Source organism: Octodon degus, unplaced genomic scaffold, assembly GCF_000260255.1.
Source record: "Octodon degus isolate 3935 unplaced genomic scaffold, OctDeg1.0 scaffold00005, whole genome shotgun sequence".
NCBI classification, from domain to species: Eukaryota; Metazoa; Chordata; class Mammalia; order Rodentia; family Octodontidae; genus Octodon; species Octodon degus.
In genome coordinates, this window is record NW_004524581.1 from 28,675,960 (window position 1) to 28,694,413 (window position 18,454).

Consider the following 18,454-nt stretch of genomic DNA (forward strand, 5'->3'; position numbering starts at 1 on the left):
GTACTATTAAATCAACATTAAATTTTTGAAACCTTAAAAAAAATCTTATTTTTCTTTTTTGAGGCAGGGTTTCCCTATACAGTACAGGCTGGCCTTGAACTCGCTTTGTAGCCCACCCAGGCTGGCCTCAAGCTCATAGCAGTCCTCCTGCCTCAGCTTCCCAAGTGCGGGTGTGCGCCACCATGCGTGGTTTAATAGAGACAGTATTTTAAAATGAGCCCTAGGACAGCATGAGCAATGCTACCGTTTATATATGAAAAGGTCTCTCTCTCTCTCTCTCTCTCTCTCTCTCTCTCTCTCTCTCTCTCTCTCTCTCAACTTCTAGAAAGTTCTTTATAAACTGGAGAAACTTGTAGCCTCTGGGGAGGAAAGATACTGGATACTGGGTGGGTTTATTGTATCATGAGTGTTTTTTATTTTCCAACTACTGCTTGACACGGTGAGACAGGCTGAGGACCCTGGCCAGCCTGTACTGTATAGAGAAACCCTGCCTCAAAAAAGAAAAACCCTGTCAAGCAGTGACAGGCTGAGGACCAGGAGTGAGACCTCCCTGAGATTTTGGAATTCTCAATAACATAAAAACCACCTGGAATTAAAGCCATAAATCTAAGGATCCTGAGAAGACTGAGAGGCAGAGAGAAAGAAATAGTAGGGGAGAAACTGAGCTCTGGTCCTAGAAGGGACAGTCTGAGGGGAGGACTGCCCGGCTCTGGCTGCCTTGACCCGGGTGGGCCGGGTGGGCGAGCACGGAGCCGGGAACCCTTCTTCCAGCTGGGAAGCCTGCGCCCTCCGCTGTGTAGGCCCCAGGCCCTGCCCTCAGCTGAGGGCGTTCGTGGGGCCTAGGGACAGGGCCAACATCAGTGGCCAGGGCCAATCCTGGTCTGCAGTCTTTTGTCCCCAGAGTGGAGCTTCCAGGCCAAGGTCCCTCCTGTCTCATTGCCTGACCCTGTTCTTTATCTGCGACCTTCACTCCCTCCCTCTGGGCCATGCCTTTGAAGTGGCTTCAGAGCTCTCCCCACCTTCTTCCTCTGTGGCTCTGAAATTGTCACAGCAAGGAGGACAGCCAGCACTAAGTGGCCTTTATCCTCCGCCTTTCAGCCTCCCCTCAAGGATCCCGTGTCCTTGCTCCAGGGCCTCAATCAAACTCACTCCCAGGTCCCCATCCATCCCAGGCCACCAATCCTTTAAAGAGCCACAGCCCCACTGCAAGGACCGACCAGACTCACCACCTTGAGCCTGAGGGTCTTGGCCTAGACAGGTCAAACTTAAGTGCTAGTGGCAGATTTGCAGGCATCGCTCTGAGCAAGGAAGGGTTTGCACAGGACAAGGCGCCTGTGCCTGTCACCGGGAAGCTGGAGGCCCTCGGACCCAGTGGGCCAGGAGAGGAAGGAGGCAAGGAGGATGACCTGCGTGAGATGGGATTTTGCTGCAAGCCAAGGTGGAGACCACTGCAGCGCTGGGAGGAGACGGTCAGGCACAGTGCACAGGGACAACCCAGGCAGCTCTCCCTCCAGCCCTCCACCCTGCAGGCGTAAGGGTCCCACAAGGGCAGTGGGAGGAGAGGCCCCTAGGTGTGCACAGCTCCACAGAAGCTGCCGGCGATCGGGCAGGCCTAGAGTACGGACCAAGGTGGCCACCCTGTGAGCTCCAGGAACGTGGCATCACTGAAAGACTGTTGGATGTAGCAGCTGTAGACCCCGGAGGGCCCCTGCCGCCCACCTGGGGCGCTGGGTCTTGGCCCTGCCCAGGGAACCTTCCACTCTGCGGTGCTGAGCCCACTGATCCCAAGGACCGTCCCTGGCCCCCTTCCCACCTGTCCCTCTGCATGTGGGCCTTCCCAGCCTCACATGCCCTCCTCAGCCAGTCTGTGGCCTAGTGGGTTCCACTACCCCCACACCTCCAACCTGGGCTCCTACCTGCCTCTTAACTCTGACTTACCCAAGATTAAACGCTGCCTCCTCTGAGCCCCTTGACCCCTCTGGTCAATCAACAGCTCCTTCCTTTTGCTTGAGGCTGAATTATTTGCCAAGCTCCAAGGAGTCTTTCCTGTTCAAATCCTCCACAGATGCTGCCAGCCACCAGGACGCCCTGCGTTGGCTTTAGGGTCCTTTATGACATCTATTGTACCCCAGGTCACACAACTGGTGACAAAGCTTTAAGCTAGACGCTCACATCACCAGCCTCTGGTCAGCCCCTGCAGTTGGATTCAGGGGCCCTACCTTCCTGAGCCAGGGCCACCCCCCAGGCGAACGAGGGGCTCCTAGAGGACCATGGCCACAGGCACGCCAAGGCCTGGCGGGTGGCCTGCCCCATGCAGAAGGCAGCACTGCCCTGGAGGGAAGGCTCGGGGTCTCCTCCACAGCCCTCCTGGGGCCACGGCCAGAAGCTTCTCTAGTTGGGGTCCTCACAGCCAGATGACCCCAGCTTCGGGCCTGGCAGTGACCACACCAGACACGGCACAGTGACTGCTGCCCATTAGAACATTTATTTCTCAGAGAGAAAATAAGTTTCCGACAGTCATATTATAGTAGGGAAAATTAACTTCTGTATTCTTTACAGGCATAGATTTTTGTTTATTATCTCTCTTATACCATCTGTTATAAACAATTCTAGAAAGCAAATAAAGTCACTTTCTACAATAAATAGAGCATCGTGTGCTTCACAGCAGACGTGACAGAGACACGGAGGCCCGTGCCACAGCAGGGTCTCAGCCGTTTCCTGTTCTAAAAGAGCATTTTAAAAATGAGACTCAGAGACTGAAAGATTGAGACTGAAAAATAGAGACTAAGAAGAGAGTGTGAGGAAAGAGCGAGCTAGACATACGCAGAAAGAGCGAGGGAGAGAGCCCCGGGATCTCACGACACAGGTTTAGACAAAGGCCACAGAGCCCACAGCAGACCAACTACCTGGGGAGAGGGGTGGGGGCTCCTCCAGCCCACCACACCGCGGCGGGGGGGCAACTCCAGCAATGGAAAGCGGAGGCCTGAATAACTTAGAGCAGTATTTTACAATTATATACACCATGTCCTTCCCTAGCCATATGCTCTATTGTTTTTATTATTGTACAAAATCCCAGATCCCATCCTGTGTGAGTTTTGTCGGTTCCCTTTTAAACTCTGGCTCATGTCCCAAATGTTTAAGAAGTTGGTGTGTCGTTGCTTGCAGTTTTAAAAAGTTGAAGTGTGTAAAAATGGCAGTGAACTCCCCAGTGACTTTGTTTTGTCCAAAACTCCCCTGTGAAAAATTTAAAACAATTAAAAAGAACATCGAGTTAAAAATCAACATGGCGATCAGTGGCCTGCAGCCGGGCCCTGCGACTTTGGTGCTTACGAGGTGAAAGGAGCGACCCGAGAGCAGACCTGGAAGCCTCGGAAAGTTGTGTTGGTTTGTCAGTCAGCGTTCCCCATTCACAGTTTTTTTCCTTCCATTTTTGAGAAGGTGAAGGCGGGGAAGAGATGACAGAGAAAGAGGGAGGAGACAGGTGCGAGAGCAGGGCTGCGATCCCTGCTTGGCCCTGGCTGGGAGGGCACTGGCGGAAGCTAAGGCAGGGCAGCGCATGCCACCCGCCGGCCCGGCCCCCGGGAAGAGGAGAAGGGGCGGGGGCGGGGCGAGAGGCCCAGCTCCTGCCAGGCCCAGCCCCCGCAAGCCCCCCAGCCTGGCCTGCTGACAGCAGCCAGCCCTCCCACAGCAGGCCTGGCAGAGGGCACGCTCCACCAGCCTCGAGATCGGCAGCAGGAGTGGGGGTCTCTGGGTGTAGGGGTCCTGGGGGTAGGCTGCCCTCTGCCTGGGCCCTGACACCCAGCTAGCAGAGCAGCTGGTGAAGGGAAGGAGACGTGGAAGAAAGCTCGAGTTTGGTGATGGTTCTGTCAGTTTGGCACAAGAGAGGCAGGACGGGAAGGGGGCACAGGGAGCCTGCGCCTCAGTGTGGAAGACTGAGGGGAGGTGGGTGGAGGGCTGGGGAGCTCGGTGGGAGGCCGAGGGCCCCAGGCACCCACAGCACCTCTGGGGTCAGGGTCAGAGAAGTGGCAGCCCCGGGGGGATGGGGGAGGGAGCCAGGCAGGCCAAGGAGGAGCCCAGACTGCTCACCTCAGGGCCTGGGCCTGAGCCTGGGCCAGCGCCGGGCTGGCCGAGCCCACAGCAAGTGGTTCTTCAGTGGAGCAGCCCAGAGGAAGCCCTGGCAGGTTTTGGCACACAGCAGGTCCTCCAGGGAATGGTGTGAATGGTCAAAACGGGGGCCTTCCCTTTAGTGCAGACACAGTCTAGCCCCCGGGCTACCCTGAGGGGGAAGCTGCCAGCTACACGTCTGGCTGGGCTGAAGGGGCTTCTCCATGCCCCAGGGAGAGGCCCAGCAATGCAGGGCAGGCAGACGCAGGGTCAGTCCTAGCCTCACAGGTAGCTCGAGGCGACGAAGGAGTGGGGGCCCCGGACCCGGCTGAGGTGGATCATGGCGCGGTCGTAGGCCACCTGTACCGACTTGCGGATGCTGGTCTTGCGGCCTTCTAGCATCTTGAGCTTGTCCACCGTGTCTTCCACACCCAGGGGCAGCACTTTGTCCCTGGGAAGCCACTGCCTGAAAGGCAAGCACAGTTCAGAGGCTGCACTCTGGGGCCCAGACGGGCTCCTCTGAGCACCCCCGGCCAGCAAGGTCCAGCAAAGGGTACAGGGCGGATGCCCCAGGCAGGCGCCCCAGATCCAGGTAGGCCAGACATGTGGGGCTAGAAGCCAGGTCGTCCCCTGAGCCCTCTATGCTCCGAGGGTTGTCGAGTCCTGGAGTCACAAGAGGCTGCTCTCTAGCCCGAGGAGCGGGGTCTGGGCTTCGTGTGCCTGTGGGAGCTGGCACACTCAGGCTGGGAAGAAAAGCTAATGCCAGGCACCCTCGGTCTCCTGAGCCTTGCCTGTGTGTGTGCACATGCGTGTGCACTGACGGCCCCAGCTCATTCTCACGTGGCTGGGCGCACAGCCTGCGCTGTCAGAGCTAGGCGTGAACGCCTGCTGAGCAGTAGGGTTGGGCTCTTGACTTTCTGAGCCTCTGCCTGCCCACATGAGAAATGGATTGAGGGCGTTAAGATGTGAGCAGGAAAAGCCAAAGGATAAGCACCAAGCTACTGATCAATACATGGTGGCTACTGTCCTTACCAGTCACTGCCACCTCCTCCCTCTGTGGAAGCAGGGGAGAGAGCACCCTCCTGCTAGTGCCAAGGCACCTTTAGGGGCATAAGCAGTGAAGAGCAGTCCCTTTTGTAGGGTGCCCTGCAGGCCTGAAATGCACTTTTTCACCGCTGGCAGCTGCGGGGCACCGCCCAGTCCCTCTCCAGGAGTCACCACCACAGCTGCTGCCTGGCCTGAGGTTGCAGGGCCCCCAGGGCCAGTGGCATAGGGCACAGAGATACAGCCTAACGGCCAACAGCTCTCCTAAGTGCACTGGAGGCTGGGCTCAGCCCCATTCAGGTTTGCTACTGCTGTGTCCTCCCCTGGGCATGCTCTCTGCACCTGGCCTGTGGTCAACTGCAGCCTCAGCTGGCTGCCCAGGAACCGCAGCACCACACCACACCTGCCAATTGCCACAGCGTCTATCCTCTGCTGGGTGCCCTGCACTCACCAGGTGCGCTTGTTGTCAAAGAAGAGGACAAGGAAGAGCTTCTCTCCAGCCTCGGCCTGTTTCTGTTCGCCCAGCTTCAGCACGTCCAGCGGGGGCACAGGGATGGGGACGCCATTGTGCAGGAGGCCCTCCCGGGGCATCTTGGGGTCGATGATCTGGAGGGAGAGAGGGAGACGGGTGCTCAGGAGGGGGGCTCACCTGGGCAGCACTCCACACTGAAGCCACACAGAGGCCGGGCTCTGCCCACACCAAGCGATGGAGGAGGTGGCATCTCCCTGGCCCTCTCACACCGTGGTGGGTGGCAGCTCTGCCCCAGGTTGCTGCCCTCGCTCTCCAGCCCTGCCCAGCCAGTCCTGAAGAGGGAGCTGCTGCACGGCCTGTGGGCCCAGAGCTGTGACGGTACTGGGAAGCACGCAAGGTAGGCAACACCTGGCCAGGCAGGGAGAGGTCATTTTCTTGCCTGTCAAGTTCCCTTTAGAGCCTGCAATTCATTGCAAGTGCTCAAGGGCCTTGCCCAGGCACCATGGCCCCAGGGCTCGGCATCCACAGGGGGCATCCCACCCGACGCCCGCCAGCCCTCCTGCGGCAGTTGTGCCACCCCCAGACCTGTGCACAGCTGGCAGCCTGAGCCTGCGGGGCCAGCAACACGGTGCTGTGGTCTCGGAAGTGCACGAGCTGGGCCTGTCCTGTTCAGGTTGGATCCCAGCACCCAGTGTCCCCTGCCTGGCTCAGAGCACTTCCTCAGCAAAGCGCCTGGAAGCGCCAGCACACCACTAATTCTCCAGGTCTGTGGAGCACTTTCCACACGTCCAAGCTGTCCACACCTGATTACACTTAATCGCGTGCTGATGCCAGGAGTGGCAGAGGTTCATTGGCAGAGGAAAAGCCAAGCACAGAAGGAAGGGGCTTGCTGAAGCCATGGCTGGGACCCAAACCCAACGCCTGGGCAAGTCGGGTCTTGGCTATGACCTGAGTCCAAAGAAGCTGGCTCTCAATTCCTGTGCATGGAGCCAGAGACCTCGGAAACACACGAGGAAGCAGCCTCTCTGGGGCTGGAGTAACTTTAATGCCTACACCCTATCCCAGTGGCCTTTCCTCAGAATGAACTACTTTTATTCGTCCCCTTTGGGCATTGCCCAGTGTCCCCACATCCCTTTCATGACCAGCTAAGGCAGGTGCCCTGGAGAGCTTACTCTGAAGAGGAACCACACTCAGCCCGCCGCCAGTGGTGTCACTGGTCAAAAAACTCCCCCAGTCTCCAGGGCTGGAGCTCAGGGTCCTAATGAGGACCACACAGCCCTCCCCGGCCTCCACCATAACCCTGAGACACTCATGGCGAGGGGACTGGGGAAAACGGGAGGGCAAGAGCAAGCTGGACATGGTGGCTCCTGCGGAGAGCTTTCCCATCCCCCAACAGTAATGGTCCATTCACTCAGAGAAGGCTATGCAGATGCGAAGCACACAAACGACACACTGGACGGTACGTGTACACATGCGCTACTACAACTGTACTGGGTGAACACGCAGTAAAAAGAATGACATAAGGACCTGAGTCAGCTTGTTAGAATGATAGGGTTTGTGATGCTCCCCCCGTTTTTATTTTTTATTATTTTAGGGAAGGGTCTACAGGCTGTTCAGGTGTCACTACTAGATGGGACTCATAGTGATCCACCTGTTTATAGCCTCCCAAGAACCAGGATTACAGGCACACGTCACCACGCCAAGTCTCAATTGCTGTCTCAGTGGGGCTGGCCTGGTAGGCCCGGGGATCGAACCTCTGGCCCCTGTGCTGCTTGCAGGCACTTTATTTAATCCGCTGAGCTATTTGGCGGGCCCTCCCCCTACCCAATTTTTAAAAAATGTTAATAATGTGCTACATTTTACAAGAAAACAAAAATACTGTATTTATTTAAAAGATTAGACTTAGACCAGACACGGGCACGCATGATAGTCCCAGCTACTTGGGAGGCCGACAGGGCAGTCACCTCAGTGTAGGAATTATAGTCCAGCCTGGGCAACACCATGCGACCCTTGTGCCTATTCTACTCAGCCATCTCCCTGGCCCCCATGGGACCAATCTAAAAAAAAAAAAGAAAGAAAGAAAGAAAGAAAGAAAGAAAGAAAGAAAGAAAGAAAGAAAGAAAAGACAAAGGCTTAAAATAGTTTAAAACACAATGCAGTGCCCACATACATACTGCAGTATGCTCAGGAAAAGGACTGCAGCAGCACACACCGACACAAGAGACACAGTCATATACAGGTGGTGGCTGAATGTCTTTCACCATGAATGAGGCCGTGTGAGGACGAAGACAACTGGCAGCAGCTTAGGGGGAGTGTGGTCGTCTAGCACATGTGAAGTCCTGGGTTTGACCTCTGATGCTGCTGCCGTCCACAAAAAGGAATCTTAAAACAGCATGAGTCTTGAATATATATTTGTGCATCATGAGGTTAAGAAAGAGTCATGATGAGAAGCCTAAACACACACAACCCTGACCACATCTGTAATGACCGAGCGCTGAGGGCTCCAGCCTTGTGAAGTCAGGCAACCCCTGGGCCAGCTTCTCCCACTGTGAGATCACAGCGCGCCTTTCTGTGCCTGCCCCTGCCAGGGAGAGCAAGGCAACCTGTATGGCCCCTAGGGGACGCTTTGTTACCTGTGCAACAGGAGCAGAACTCCAGCCCCGTTCACCTAGTGGGGCTGTGAGTTAGGCTCCAGAGCCACAGGCAGGGTAGGGCAGGAAGAAGCTAAAAGCTCCAAGGGCCTGGGGGAGGAGGTGGGGGATCCCAAGGGTCACACCATGCAGGAGGCTTTGGAAAAAATACCCTTTGCCTCCCTCTGACCCCAGAGAATCTAGCTTGTCCTAGGGTGGAGCTAACTTGGGCCTATGTGCTGCTTAAAAAGCTCCTCCAGATGGTCTTGACAGGCCCTAAGGTTTATAATCAGTGGCATCTTCCACAGCAGCTAGACATTCCCTTCCCTACTGAGAAAAAGAGCTCTAAGAAATAACAGAGGTAAAAACAAAAGTCTTAGCTACCGCTATCATGGAAGACAAGCGAAGCTGAGCTACTGCTGTGGGGAATATAAACCCAAACTTTCAGGCAACTTGTATCCATATTTTGTCCAGACTTAGCCCCTAGAAGGCATTCTTAAGAAATCACTGTGAAGAGACAATTGTGGATATACAGAAAGATAAAGCTACAGTATTTATTGCCAACTGTTTATTATAGTGAAAAATTCACACAATCTAAATAACCAGGGGATGAATGAACTATGGCACACGGGCACAACTGAGGTGGATGTGGTCATCCAATGTCATTGACAAAGAGTGTGTAATGGCATGAACCGTGCATGTTCTTGGTGTGCTGTTAGGTGAAAAGGAGGTTAAGAACAGTGTCCGGCCTCGCATGTGCACAGCTCTATGCCCTGAAGGAAGGCTGCTTGCATGCCAGCTTGTCACTAAGAGACTGGATGACGCTCAACTCAGCGGCGCAGAACTCAAGCTTTGGTAACACACATTCTGAGCGACGGGCTCAGACCCCAAGCCCGCCACTGACGAGGTGGCTGACCTTCCTTCCTTCCTTCCAAAACAGGAATAACCATGCCTTCTTCTAAGACTAGAGCATGACAGATGTTCAACCAGACATCTAAGCACTGTTAAGAGCGGTTCAAATCTCCTACATTAAGCTCATATTACTTTAATGTGGAAGCAAATAAAAAATGCTATTAAAATGCTACCTAAGAGCTCTCGTTTCTGTCCGGCCACTTTAAGCCTTCTTAAAGTTCTTCCAGCTGGGAGCCTTGCTGGTTTGCCCCACAAAGGCCAGGGCAAGCCCCCCACCCCTCAACAGCTAAAGGCACCCTGACCCCCACCACTCTGCTGGCTCCAGCCAATCAGATAAGCCCCCAAGGCAAGGCAAGGCAAGGCCGGGCCGGGCCAAGCCGCCCGGGATGAGGAGCGGGCATGTGGGCAGACTCACCAGGGCAGGGTAGGAGGGATAGCCTCGGCACTTGGCCCACACCAGCTCCAGGGGCTCCAGGTCTCCGCGGTCTTCAAAGGGCATCAGGAGGCTTCTGCCTGGGGGTGGGGGAGGGGAGGAGACAGTGCCCAAAGGGGACTTGGCATGATGCCCAGAAGCTCTGCTTGTGGCTTCCAGATGACTGGGGTGGCCCAGTAATGAGTCGGCAACATCCCCTCCACCCTTCCTTTTCCCTACCTTTTCCTGAGGAGAAATTCCTAGATTGGATCAGAGGTGGGCAAATGAGCTGTCAGTGGCCAGACACACAGCTTAGGTTTTATGGGCCTCACAGTCTCTGAGCCAACTAGTCAGTTCTGCAGCTGCAGTATCAAAGTGGCCACAGACTCTAAAAGCAAGTGACTGTGGCTATGTGGCCAATACAACCCTGTTCTGGACAATGAAGTTTGCATTTCATGCATTTTCACATGTCATAAAACTTCTGAGTTTCCCTTTAACCATTTAAAAAAAAATAACAAAAAAACCATTCTAAGCTCACGGACAGACAGTCCTATAGCTCACCAACCGTGAACATGAGCCCTAGATTGACTTTCCCTGGGAAGATGAAACTGCCTCTTCCCCACAGCTGGCAGGAGGGCCCTGCCCTACTCGGGCAGAGCCACACCCCAATCTTTGGTCCCGAGCAGGGAGTTCTCAGGGCAGAGGCTTTGTGGAAAAAGAGGCCTAGAAAGGGCACTCCAGGAAAAGCACCTGCTACATGGGTTCTTCTCTGACCAAATCACACCGGGCCATCTGGGACACCGGGCCGCACAGCAGCAGAAGCACCCAGGTGGGCAGCCCTGCGTGTCCCTGCCAGCACCTTATTCACACTACTGTCCCACCTGCCGCTGACACTGCTTGTGCTCCTGGGCCCCAGAGGGACCCCTCTTCCCTCCCAACATCTACAGACTGGGAGCGAGCAGGGAGGCGACTGCACTCGACCAAGGGAAAAAAGACCCAAACTCCAAGCGAGGCAATTATATTTCCAAGGAAAAATTCCACTCTTACAACTTTTAAACGCCCAGCGGAATGTGACCTGGCCGTGCGTCTCTGAGCCATTAAAAGAAAACATATGAGCCATCTGCTCCCCAGTAAATTCCTTCCTTGGTTATTTATTCTAAGAAAAATAACTTTCAAATAAATAAACATTTTTGTTTTTGAACAAAAATGTGGGCTTTCCACATCATGTGCAATGTCAGAAGTCCGAGAGAACCAAGTCTAAGCCGTTAGCAGACCAGGTACACACACTGCATTGTTAGACCCAGGGCGCCACAACACGAGACAGAAAGCTTGTGTGTCCGCATGGAAAAAGTATGAGGTAACAGTACAGAAAGCAGAGTACAAAAGTACATGTGTTTGGGATTAGCACTTTGTTAAAAATGTGCCTAAATAAACAGAAGGCAACACGGAGAAATGAAGACAATTGTGTGGAGATGACAGAACTATGAGAGCTCAATTCCCTTTTAAAATTTATTTTGGCATCATTTTAAGTATGTGTATTTTAAAAATAAGAATGAAATGTCACCACCAGAAGCTCCAAGTGTGCCAATCCACTCCTGGTCTTGAACTTAGATGTTGCCCAAATTCATCTGGACACAAGTCCTGCCTTCTGGGGGCTGACAGTCACAGAGTAATGAAACGCACAAGCACACACTCATCAACACACACACACACACACACATACCAGAAACTGAGGCTATCGGAGGGGAAAGCAGCTGGGGAAAAGCAGGAGGGGAAGAGAAAGCCCACAGCTGGTGTGCTAGATGCAGGCTTCAAGGACAGCCCCTGGACTGCCCGGGGCTGCCCTGGGTGAGCTCAGCCCCCTTTGCACCTGCTGTACCAGGGCGCCACCCCTGCCCTGTCCTGTCCATCCACTCCACTGGTCCAAGAAGACAAGATCCATGGAGCTCCAGGGTTCCATCAAAATTACAAATGCACATTTCCTCCAGCCAACAATTCTGTTTCCACAGGAATTCTCTTCATGAGTACAGGATGACCTATGCACACATAAAGTTGCTCAAAGCAATAGAACTAAGTGAAAAGAACCTAAGTATCTAAAGTTATGGGTGGCTAAACTTATAGGCGCTCCTATAACAGGACACTAGGCAGCCACTACAGAGCAAAGAAGGATCGCTAAAGTATTTTATTAACTGGAAAAAAAAAAAAAAAACAGTACCACAGAGGAATGAGGACATGGGACATATCTGCCACTTTCTGAAGCACACACACAAGTTCTAGCTTCTCTATTCATGAGCACCTCCGTAAGGGCACCAAAGCAGACGCCAACACTGGTGCTCCAGGAAGAGAGTGCGGGCTATCATTACGTGCCCCTGGCTACCTTGCAGATTCCTGTTACCATGGGCAAATATTACATATTCACATTTAAGACTTTTTAAAGGGAAGTATGAATGACCTAGGAGCTCAGGCCATCTCTCTGGCCCGCGTCCAAGGGTTCAGGGTGCTCGGGGGTGGCGGACTAGTTCTGTGCTCCAGAAGCACAGCAGCTTGCCGCAATGGCGCCTGGGAAGGCCTGGCCCCCCAGCTCCACCTACCACTGCTCCTCACCTGAGCCGTTGTACTCGGAGTCTCCGTTCACACCTTCCAGGAAGGGCACTCGAGACAAGGCCGGCTTCCCACGGCTGCGCTTGGGAGGTGTCAGACCGCTGCACACAGAGCATGGAGAGAGGGGTGAATGAGCAGCTCCAACGACCAACTCGCCACTTGCAACTTCCCACCGTGGGCAGGTGGGGAGCTGCAGAAACCATCAGGGAGGATGCTTTTCTCAACTTTCCCCACTCACACTGAGCCACGACATACTTCCCACCTGGAAGCTCCCACCAGGTTGACAGGAATCATTTCATAATATGCAAGGGATGAGCCTGGAAGGTCCTCGACAGACTAAACCTGTCACTTGTCAATGCTTCCAGAAGCTCAGCACTTGTCATGTGCAGTGGCTGTTATGGCTTCTATCCAGATGTCCCCTGAAGCCTCATACACTTATAGGTGGGGCTCCTGGTACTGACTGGGTATGATACTGCATTGACCACTAACTGGGTTAGCATAGTTCTGGTTGTGACTGAATGCATTTACTGAAGATGGAAGACCTGCCCTGGGTGTAGATGGCATCAACCAATAGGCTTGTAGTTTGGATAGAATAGAAAAGGAAAGGAGGGCTAGCTGCTTCTCCACTGCCAGGCTCCTCGGACCTGCCGCCCTGCCTTAGAGCCAGCTGACTATGGACTGAAACCTCTACAAACTGTGGGCTAAATAAACCTTTCTTCTTTTAAATTATGGGTGGCCAGGTACTTTATCCCAGCAATGAGAAAGTTAGACAGTGGCCACATTGTATTTGCCCAGAATTCCTTACTTTGTGGTCTATGAGCTATTTCATTAGAAAGCATTTATTTTTGAGGTACAAAAATTTGTCTCTCTTCCAAATTTTCTATAATGGACATGTCATACTTTCAGAATTAGAAAAGACATTTTTAAATTGAAAACAAAACTTCTCACTTCCAAATAGTTTATATGTGAAGCTTTTCTTAGAGATTTTTTTTTTTAACTAAAAAGTATACCCATTTTTTAAAACATGGCTACAACAGAGGTAAAATATATACTAGAAAAAGCCTAGAAAGAAACAAGCAAATCTGTGAATAGCAATACTACAGCAGTGATACAAATGAGGCCGCCCAACCATCAGTGTGGATCCATGTGCAATTCTAGCATATGGCCACATGAGAGCCCCTGGACAAGGATGTGGATAGGTCTTTTTTCTACCTAAACTTCAAAAGGTATTACTGCTATATCACTTTTTCAAATTAAAAAGAAAAAAAAGACTGGGTGTGGTGGCATACACCTGTACTCCCAGCACTTGGAAGGCTGAACACAGACAGGCAGATCTCTACAAGTCCGTACATAGTAAGACCCTGTAGACCCTGTCCCAAAAAAAAGCTTAACAGATAAGTCATCAGTTGCATAAAACAAAATACCTCAGAAGCCCTGGATAAGTAACAGCCAGGGGTAAGAATAGCTGGAGAGTGAGACACTCTATTTTACTGGGTCAGAACTGACTTTACCACATACTAAGAGAACTCTGCGGCTAGGCACGGTGGTGCCCCCTGTAATTCCAACACTCTGGGTGGCTGGACCAGGAAGATGTCAGGCTTGAGCCTAACATGAGTAGTTTGGAAACTGAGTAAGACCCTGTCTCAAAATAACTAAAAAGGACTGGGAATATAGCTCAGTGTGAAGGCCCTGGGTTCAATCTTCAGTACTGAGGAAAGAGGGGGGAAAAAGGAAAAGGAAATTTTTGCTTAATCAAAACCCATGAATCATAATCTTTCAAGTAAAGAGTAGTTAGGTTGGAAGTATTTTCTTATTAGTCAAAATGGGTGAAGACTGAGATTATGCACGGATGTGAAGTACCAGTAATTTTATTAGGAAAGTCTTTCAAAGTTCATCCTGAATCTGGGAAAATACCTCCAAATATAGCAGGAAAGAGCACAGCAAAGCAGGTAAGAGCTTAAACTCTGGGGCCAGACCACCTAGGCTTAAAACTCAATTCTTTTCATTAATTCTGTGCTCCTAAGTCACTTAACTGTTCTGAGGTTTGTGCTCCCCACAGTGTTGTGGGGAGTTAATGAATCAATACACACAAAGCACTCAGTAGAGCACACACCACAGCCTCAGAAAATGGCACTTGTGGTTACTACTTGAAAGGCAGTAAATTTTAATGTGTTACTTAATGTTATCCTACAGAACGATGAGCTCTGAGAAACAGGAGCTCAACCAAATACAACATCCAAAATGCCTGTTTCTGATTCGTAGCAAAAAGCACAACTGATTCAATCCTGGCCAGCATGCCAGCCCCTGCTCAGGTGACTCGGGCCCAGCAGGCCACCCAATCTGTAACTATCTTGTTTGCTGGTTTAAACTCAACCTCCTGCCCAGAAGATAAGTTCCACAAGAACAGATACGGTATCAACACCCAGAGCAGTCAGTGTGGGCACACAGCCAAGGCACGATCGCTGAGTTACAAAAGCAACATGTGCAACTGCCCGGACGAAGTACCCGCTCAGGTCCCCCTCCTGTCTCACTCTCAGACAGGAGCTTTCTCTCCCTCAATAAATATATTCTGCTCTAAAAAAAAAAAAAAGCAACATGCAGGACGAGAGTGCGGCTCTAACTTGCTCAGAACCAGCAGAAAAGAGCAGCCAAAGGGCAGGCTAGGAAGAGGGAATGGGCAACACATTGTTGCATCAAGGTTTTTCTAATTTTGAGATGACATAATTTCTAATAAACAAGAGCTTCCTTTTTGTTTCTTATTATGACAGAAGAGGGAAAATATAGAGAAAAAAGCCTGCATTTGGGGTCCTTGAATCTCATTTTGAACCCTGAAATTCCACGGAGAACCACTGAGTTCAAGAGGAAATGCCTTCCAAGGGCACTGGTCCCACATCAAGCAGGAGGAGCACGGTGAAAACAGTGGTACCCAGCTCTGCAGAAAGGCAAACGCCGCCTGAATCAACAGGCTAAGCTCAGCCTACGCCTTGGCCCGCGCCACTGGGCAGTGTCCTGCATGGAGGGCACTTTTAGTCAAGGAACAGAGAGGGCTGGATGGCCTGGCTTCTACTCCAACTCCAATGAACTAGGTCTCTAGACTCTGCAGGAAGCCTGGAACTTGAATGCAGGACCAGAATTAAGGTATCTTCTAAGATTCCGCCCTATGGCTGCTAACTTTGGTTTTCATGTCTCTCTGAAGGCTTGAAGAGGGGGAGAGGAAGAGAGGGAGGGTGAAAGAGGGAGAGAACATAAGAGCATGCTAGGGCAACTGTGAGCATCTGTGGGAGGAAAACCTCAAAGGAACAGAAGCAAGGACAGTCTAGGCCAAGGGTGTCCCATAACCCAAGCTGGAGCCCACTGGCCAGGATAGGGCACACCCAAGCTGCCTGCAGTGTGCCAAACACAGGCGGCCTTCTGGTGCTGCCGGAAACCTATCCTCCCCAACCCTGGGCCCAGGCACCCCGAGCCATGACATCAGCCTTTAGGACTGGTCATTTTTCCTGTGCAGACTGAGTCTCACTAACACACAAGACCACAGGGCAGGGGCTCACTAAACTTGGACTTGGTAGAAACTTTAAGGTTCTATTCTCAGAAATCCATCACCCAGGTTAAAGAATGACACAAGAAATCCACCCCTTTTCAGTGCAAGGATGGGAGATGAGCTGGAGCTTTTGTCCGAGTGAGAGGCGATGCCAAAGGTCCTCGTCCCTTATTTCTACACCACACGCCTTGAGAGACCATTGCTTTGGAACCCAAGAGGCCGAGGACAAAAACCATGCCTGTAACCAGCTCGGTGACGCAAGTGGGAGTGGTGGGTGGAGTGTTCACACGAGAACGCCCCTGCAAAGGAGATTCAGCCGTTCACTTCCCAGCTCAGAGCCCAACGGCAGGCTGCCAGTCCCACACAGAGCATCAACACCACTCCTCTTAGCAGGAGCAGACCTGGGAGACAAGGGTCACCCCGTTTCCTAGGAGATTCCAGAGTTACTTACACACCAGAGGCCTCAGGAAATAGCATGGTGAAACCCAAGATAAGAAGGAAGACATTCGTCCTGTGGCTGCATGGTGACTAAAGAGAGGGACGGTAACTGCTGACCGAGCTTTGAGGACAAGGTCCTTACCTGCAAGCGTCAAATGCCAGTCCACCGCTGAGACCCAAACTACATTCCGAGTCAGACCCGCTCTCAGTGTGTTTTCCAAAGCCATTGGTCACACCTGCCAAGGACACACAGCGTGAGCCTGTGTGTAGGACTCCCCTCCCCCTACACAGGTGACAGCATAAGGCAGCTGCCCCCAGAAAGCGCAGGGGAGGAAGAGAGGTGGCTGCTCCTCTCTGTGGGAAACAGGTGGTGGAAGAGAACTGCACAGAGATTAAGGCTGGGGGAAATACCGCTGCCTCGGGCAATGGACAGTTGCTCCATCTCCCTTCCCATCTTTTTACTTTTAAGGAAAACACTGCACACGGCTGATTCTGACTAGTGTCATTTGGCCACAGGGGAAACTAGTGAGGCTTCCCCACCTGGTGGGCTCCCAAGTTCCCGGATCTGCTTCTAATTTCTTTTTTATTTTTTAGAGAAAAGGTCTCACTATGCAGTTCAGGCTGGCCTTGTGCTCATTTTCTGTAGCCCCCTAGGCTGGTCTCAAACTCACAGACATCCTCCTGGCTCAACTTTCCCAGTGCTGGGATTACTGGCATGCGCCACCATGCCCGGTTCCAGGGCTGGATGGTGGGCACACATATCTGGGGCGAAGATGGCAGATTTGGAGATCAGGGCCAAGACTGCATGGGCACATGGGGCTGGAGATCAAACTTGGGTCTTTGTGTTTGCCAGGTAGATGCTTATTCCTCTGAGCTATCTCTCTGGCCCCTGCTTCTAATTTCAAACCTCAGGGGCTGGAGATACAGCTCAGCAGCACAGTACCTGCCTGGCAAGTGCAAGGTCCTGAGTTCAATTCCTAGTAAAAAACAAAACAAAACACTGTAAATGTCAATGTTTAGCCAGGGATGTCCTCAGCAGCACAGCACATATGGGACAAGGGCAAGGTCTGAGTTCAACTCCTGGTACAAAAAAAGCCTCCATTATCAGGGGCCAGCTGAGGCCTCCACCTGCCTCGCCTCTTTAGATAAACAATATGTGCCCTGCCCACTGCACAGCTGGCAACAGCTGGCCCCATTCTCTGGGGATGCTGTCGGGAGAGGCTGGGGCATGATAAGGCCTCTATGTGGACCACACCCAGGCGACCTTGCCATGCTGGTTGAGCTGAGGACAGTGCACCTTGCAGAACTAGAGTGGCCCAGACATTTCTAGGCGGGAAATTTGAACCCAGGTTCTAGGTGGGGACCCAAAATACTGGTTTCTTTCCACATTACGTTTTTGGCTTCTTTTGTTGAGTGAAGCTAAGGCCCCCTTCCTTGTGGAGGACACTATGCAGTGTGAGGGAAAGAGTATCTGCCTGCACAGGAACCTTCTGAGTCAGGCGAGCCGGTGACCGGGCGACGTGGCCTGGCTGCATCTGACGTCTCACGGCACTCCTGAGGCCACCACTCTAGCAGCGCGCCCAGAGAAGAGTGGGCCAGTCACCTGACGGCAGAGCACAACAGGCATCTTGCACACGGAGCCTTGAAGTCACACCTGGAAGAGCAGGTGGCCAGCTGTGCCCACCCTAACCAGACCCTGCCTCGCACAAAACGAGCTGACCTAGAGAGCATCAACACCTGTTTCTATGTCCACTGAGGTTGGATGGAAGTGTGCCTGGTGCCAGGCAGCTGCGACGCTGGGGAGGGACAGGTTTCCTCTGCAGCAGCCCCGTGGGCAGAACAGACCTGCTGTCCAGACTCTTCTCGACAGCAGGAGTTTTCATTTTTAGCTGTCTGGCTCAGCCATATATAGCAGAGAGGACGGCAATAACATCGTGTTATATGCTAAAGGCTTTATATAGACTGTTTCTGATTCTCTAGAGCCTTACAAGGTAGCTACCGCTATTTCCGTATCAAAAATAAGGAAACAAGCCCAGAGAAGCAAATTTTCCCAGATTATATAGCTCATAACAAGTGGTGATCTGAACTCTGGCATACTCAGCCCAGGCCTGAAGCTCCTGCCTCTCTATCAACCTTCTGCCCCAGCACAGGTAAGTTTGAACCAGATGGGGAGAGAAGATATTGTTGTAAACAAAATGACAGACACAAAGCAAAACAGCCAAGCGCTGGCCACACAGTGCAAAGCCACCACATGAAAGGACACAACAGAAACACAAGGAGCAAAGGCCCAGAGCAGCCTGTCC

General features: G+C 52.4%; 1 protein-coding gene across 6 annotated transcripts in view; it reads right to left on the minus strand.

The window, feature by feature from the left end:
* Positions 1–2,466: 2,466 nt before the first annotated feature.
* The window catches only part of Brpf3 (bromodomain and PHD finger containing 3), a 33,321-nt gene continuing 17,333 nt past the window's right edge, over positions 2,467–18,454 (minus strand). For 3 of the 6 annotated variants that reach the window (XM_023720406.1, XM_004624190.2, XM_023720403.1), the window contains exons 9-13: positions 16,294–16,387; positions 12,179–12,276; positions 9,578–9,675; positions 5,600–5,754; positions 2,467–4,570 (exon numbers count right to left, since the gene is read on the minus strand). In XM_023720406.1, coding sequence (XP_023576174.1) covers positions 4,387–4,570; positions 5,600–5,754; positions 9,578–9,675; positions 12,179–12,276; positions 16,294–16,387 — 629 coding nt within the window. In that variant the 3' untranslated portion in view covers positions 2,467–4,386. Of the gene's footprint in view, positions 4,571–5,599; positions 5,755–9,577; positions 9,676–11,444; positions 11,611–12,178; positions 12,277–16,293; positions 16,388–18,454 lie in introns of those variants that run through there. The other 3 variants (XM_023720416.1, XR_002822041.1, XM_023720423.1) reach the window with 3 other exon arrangements.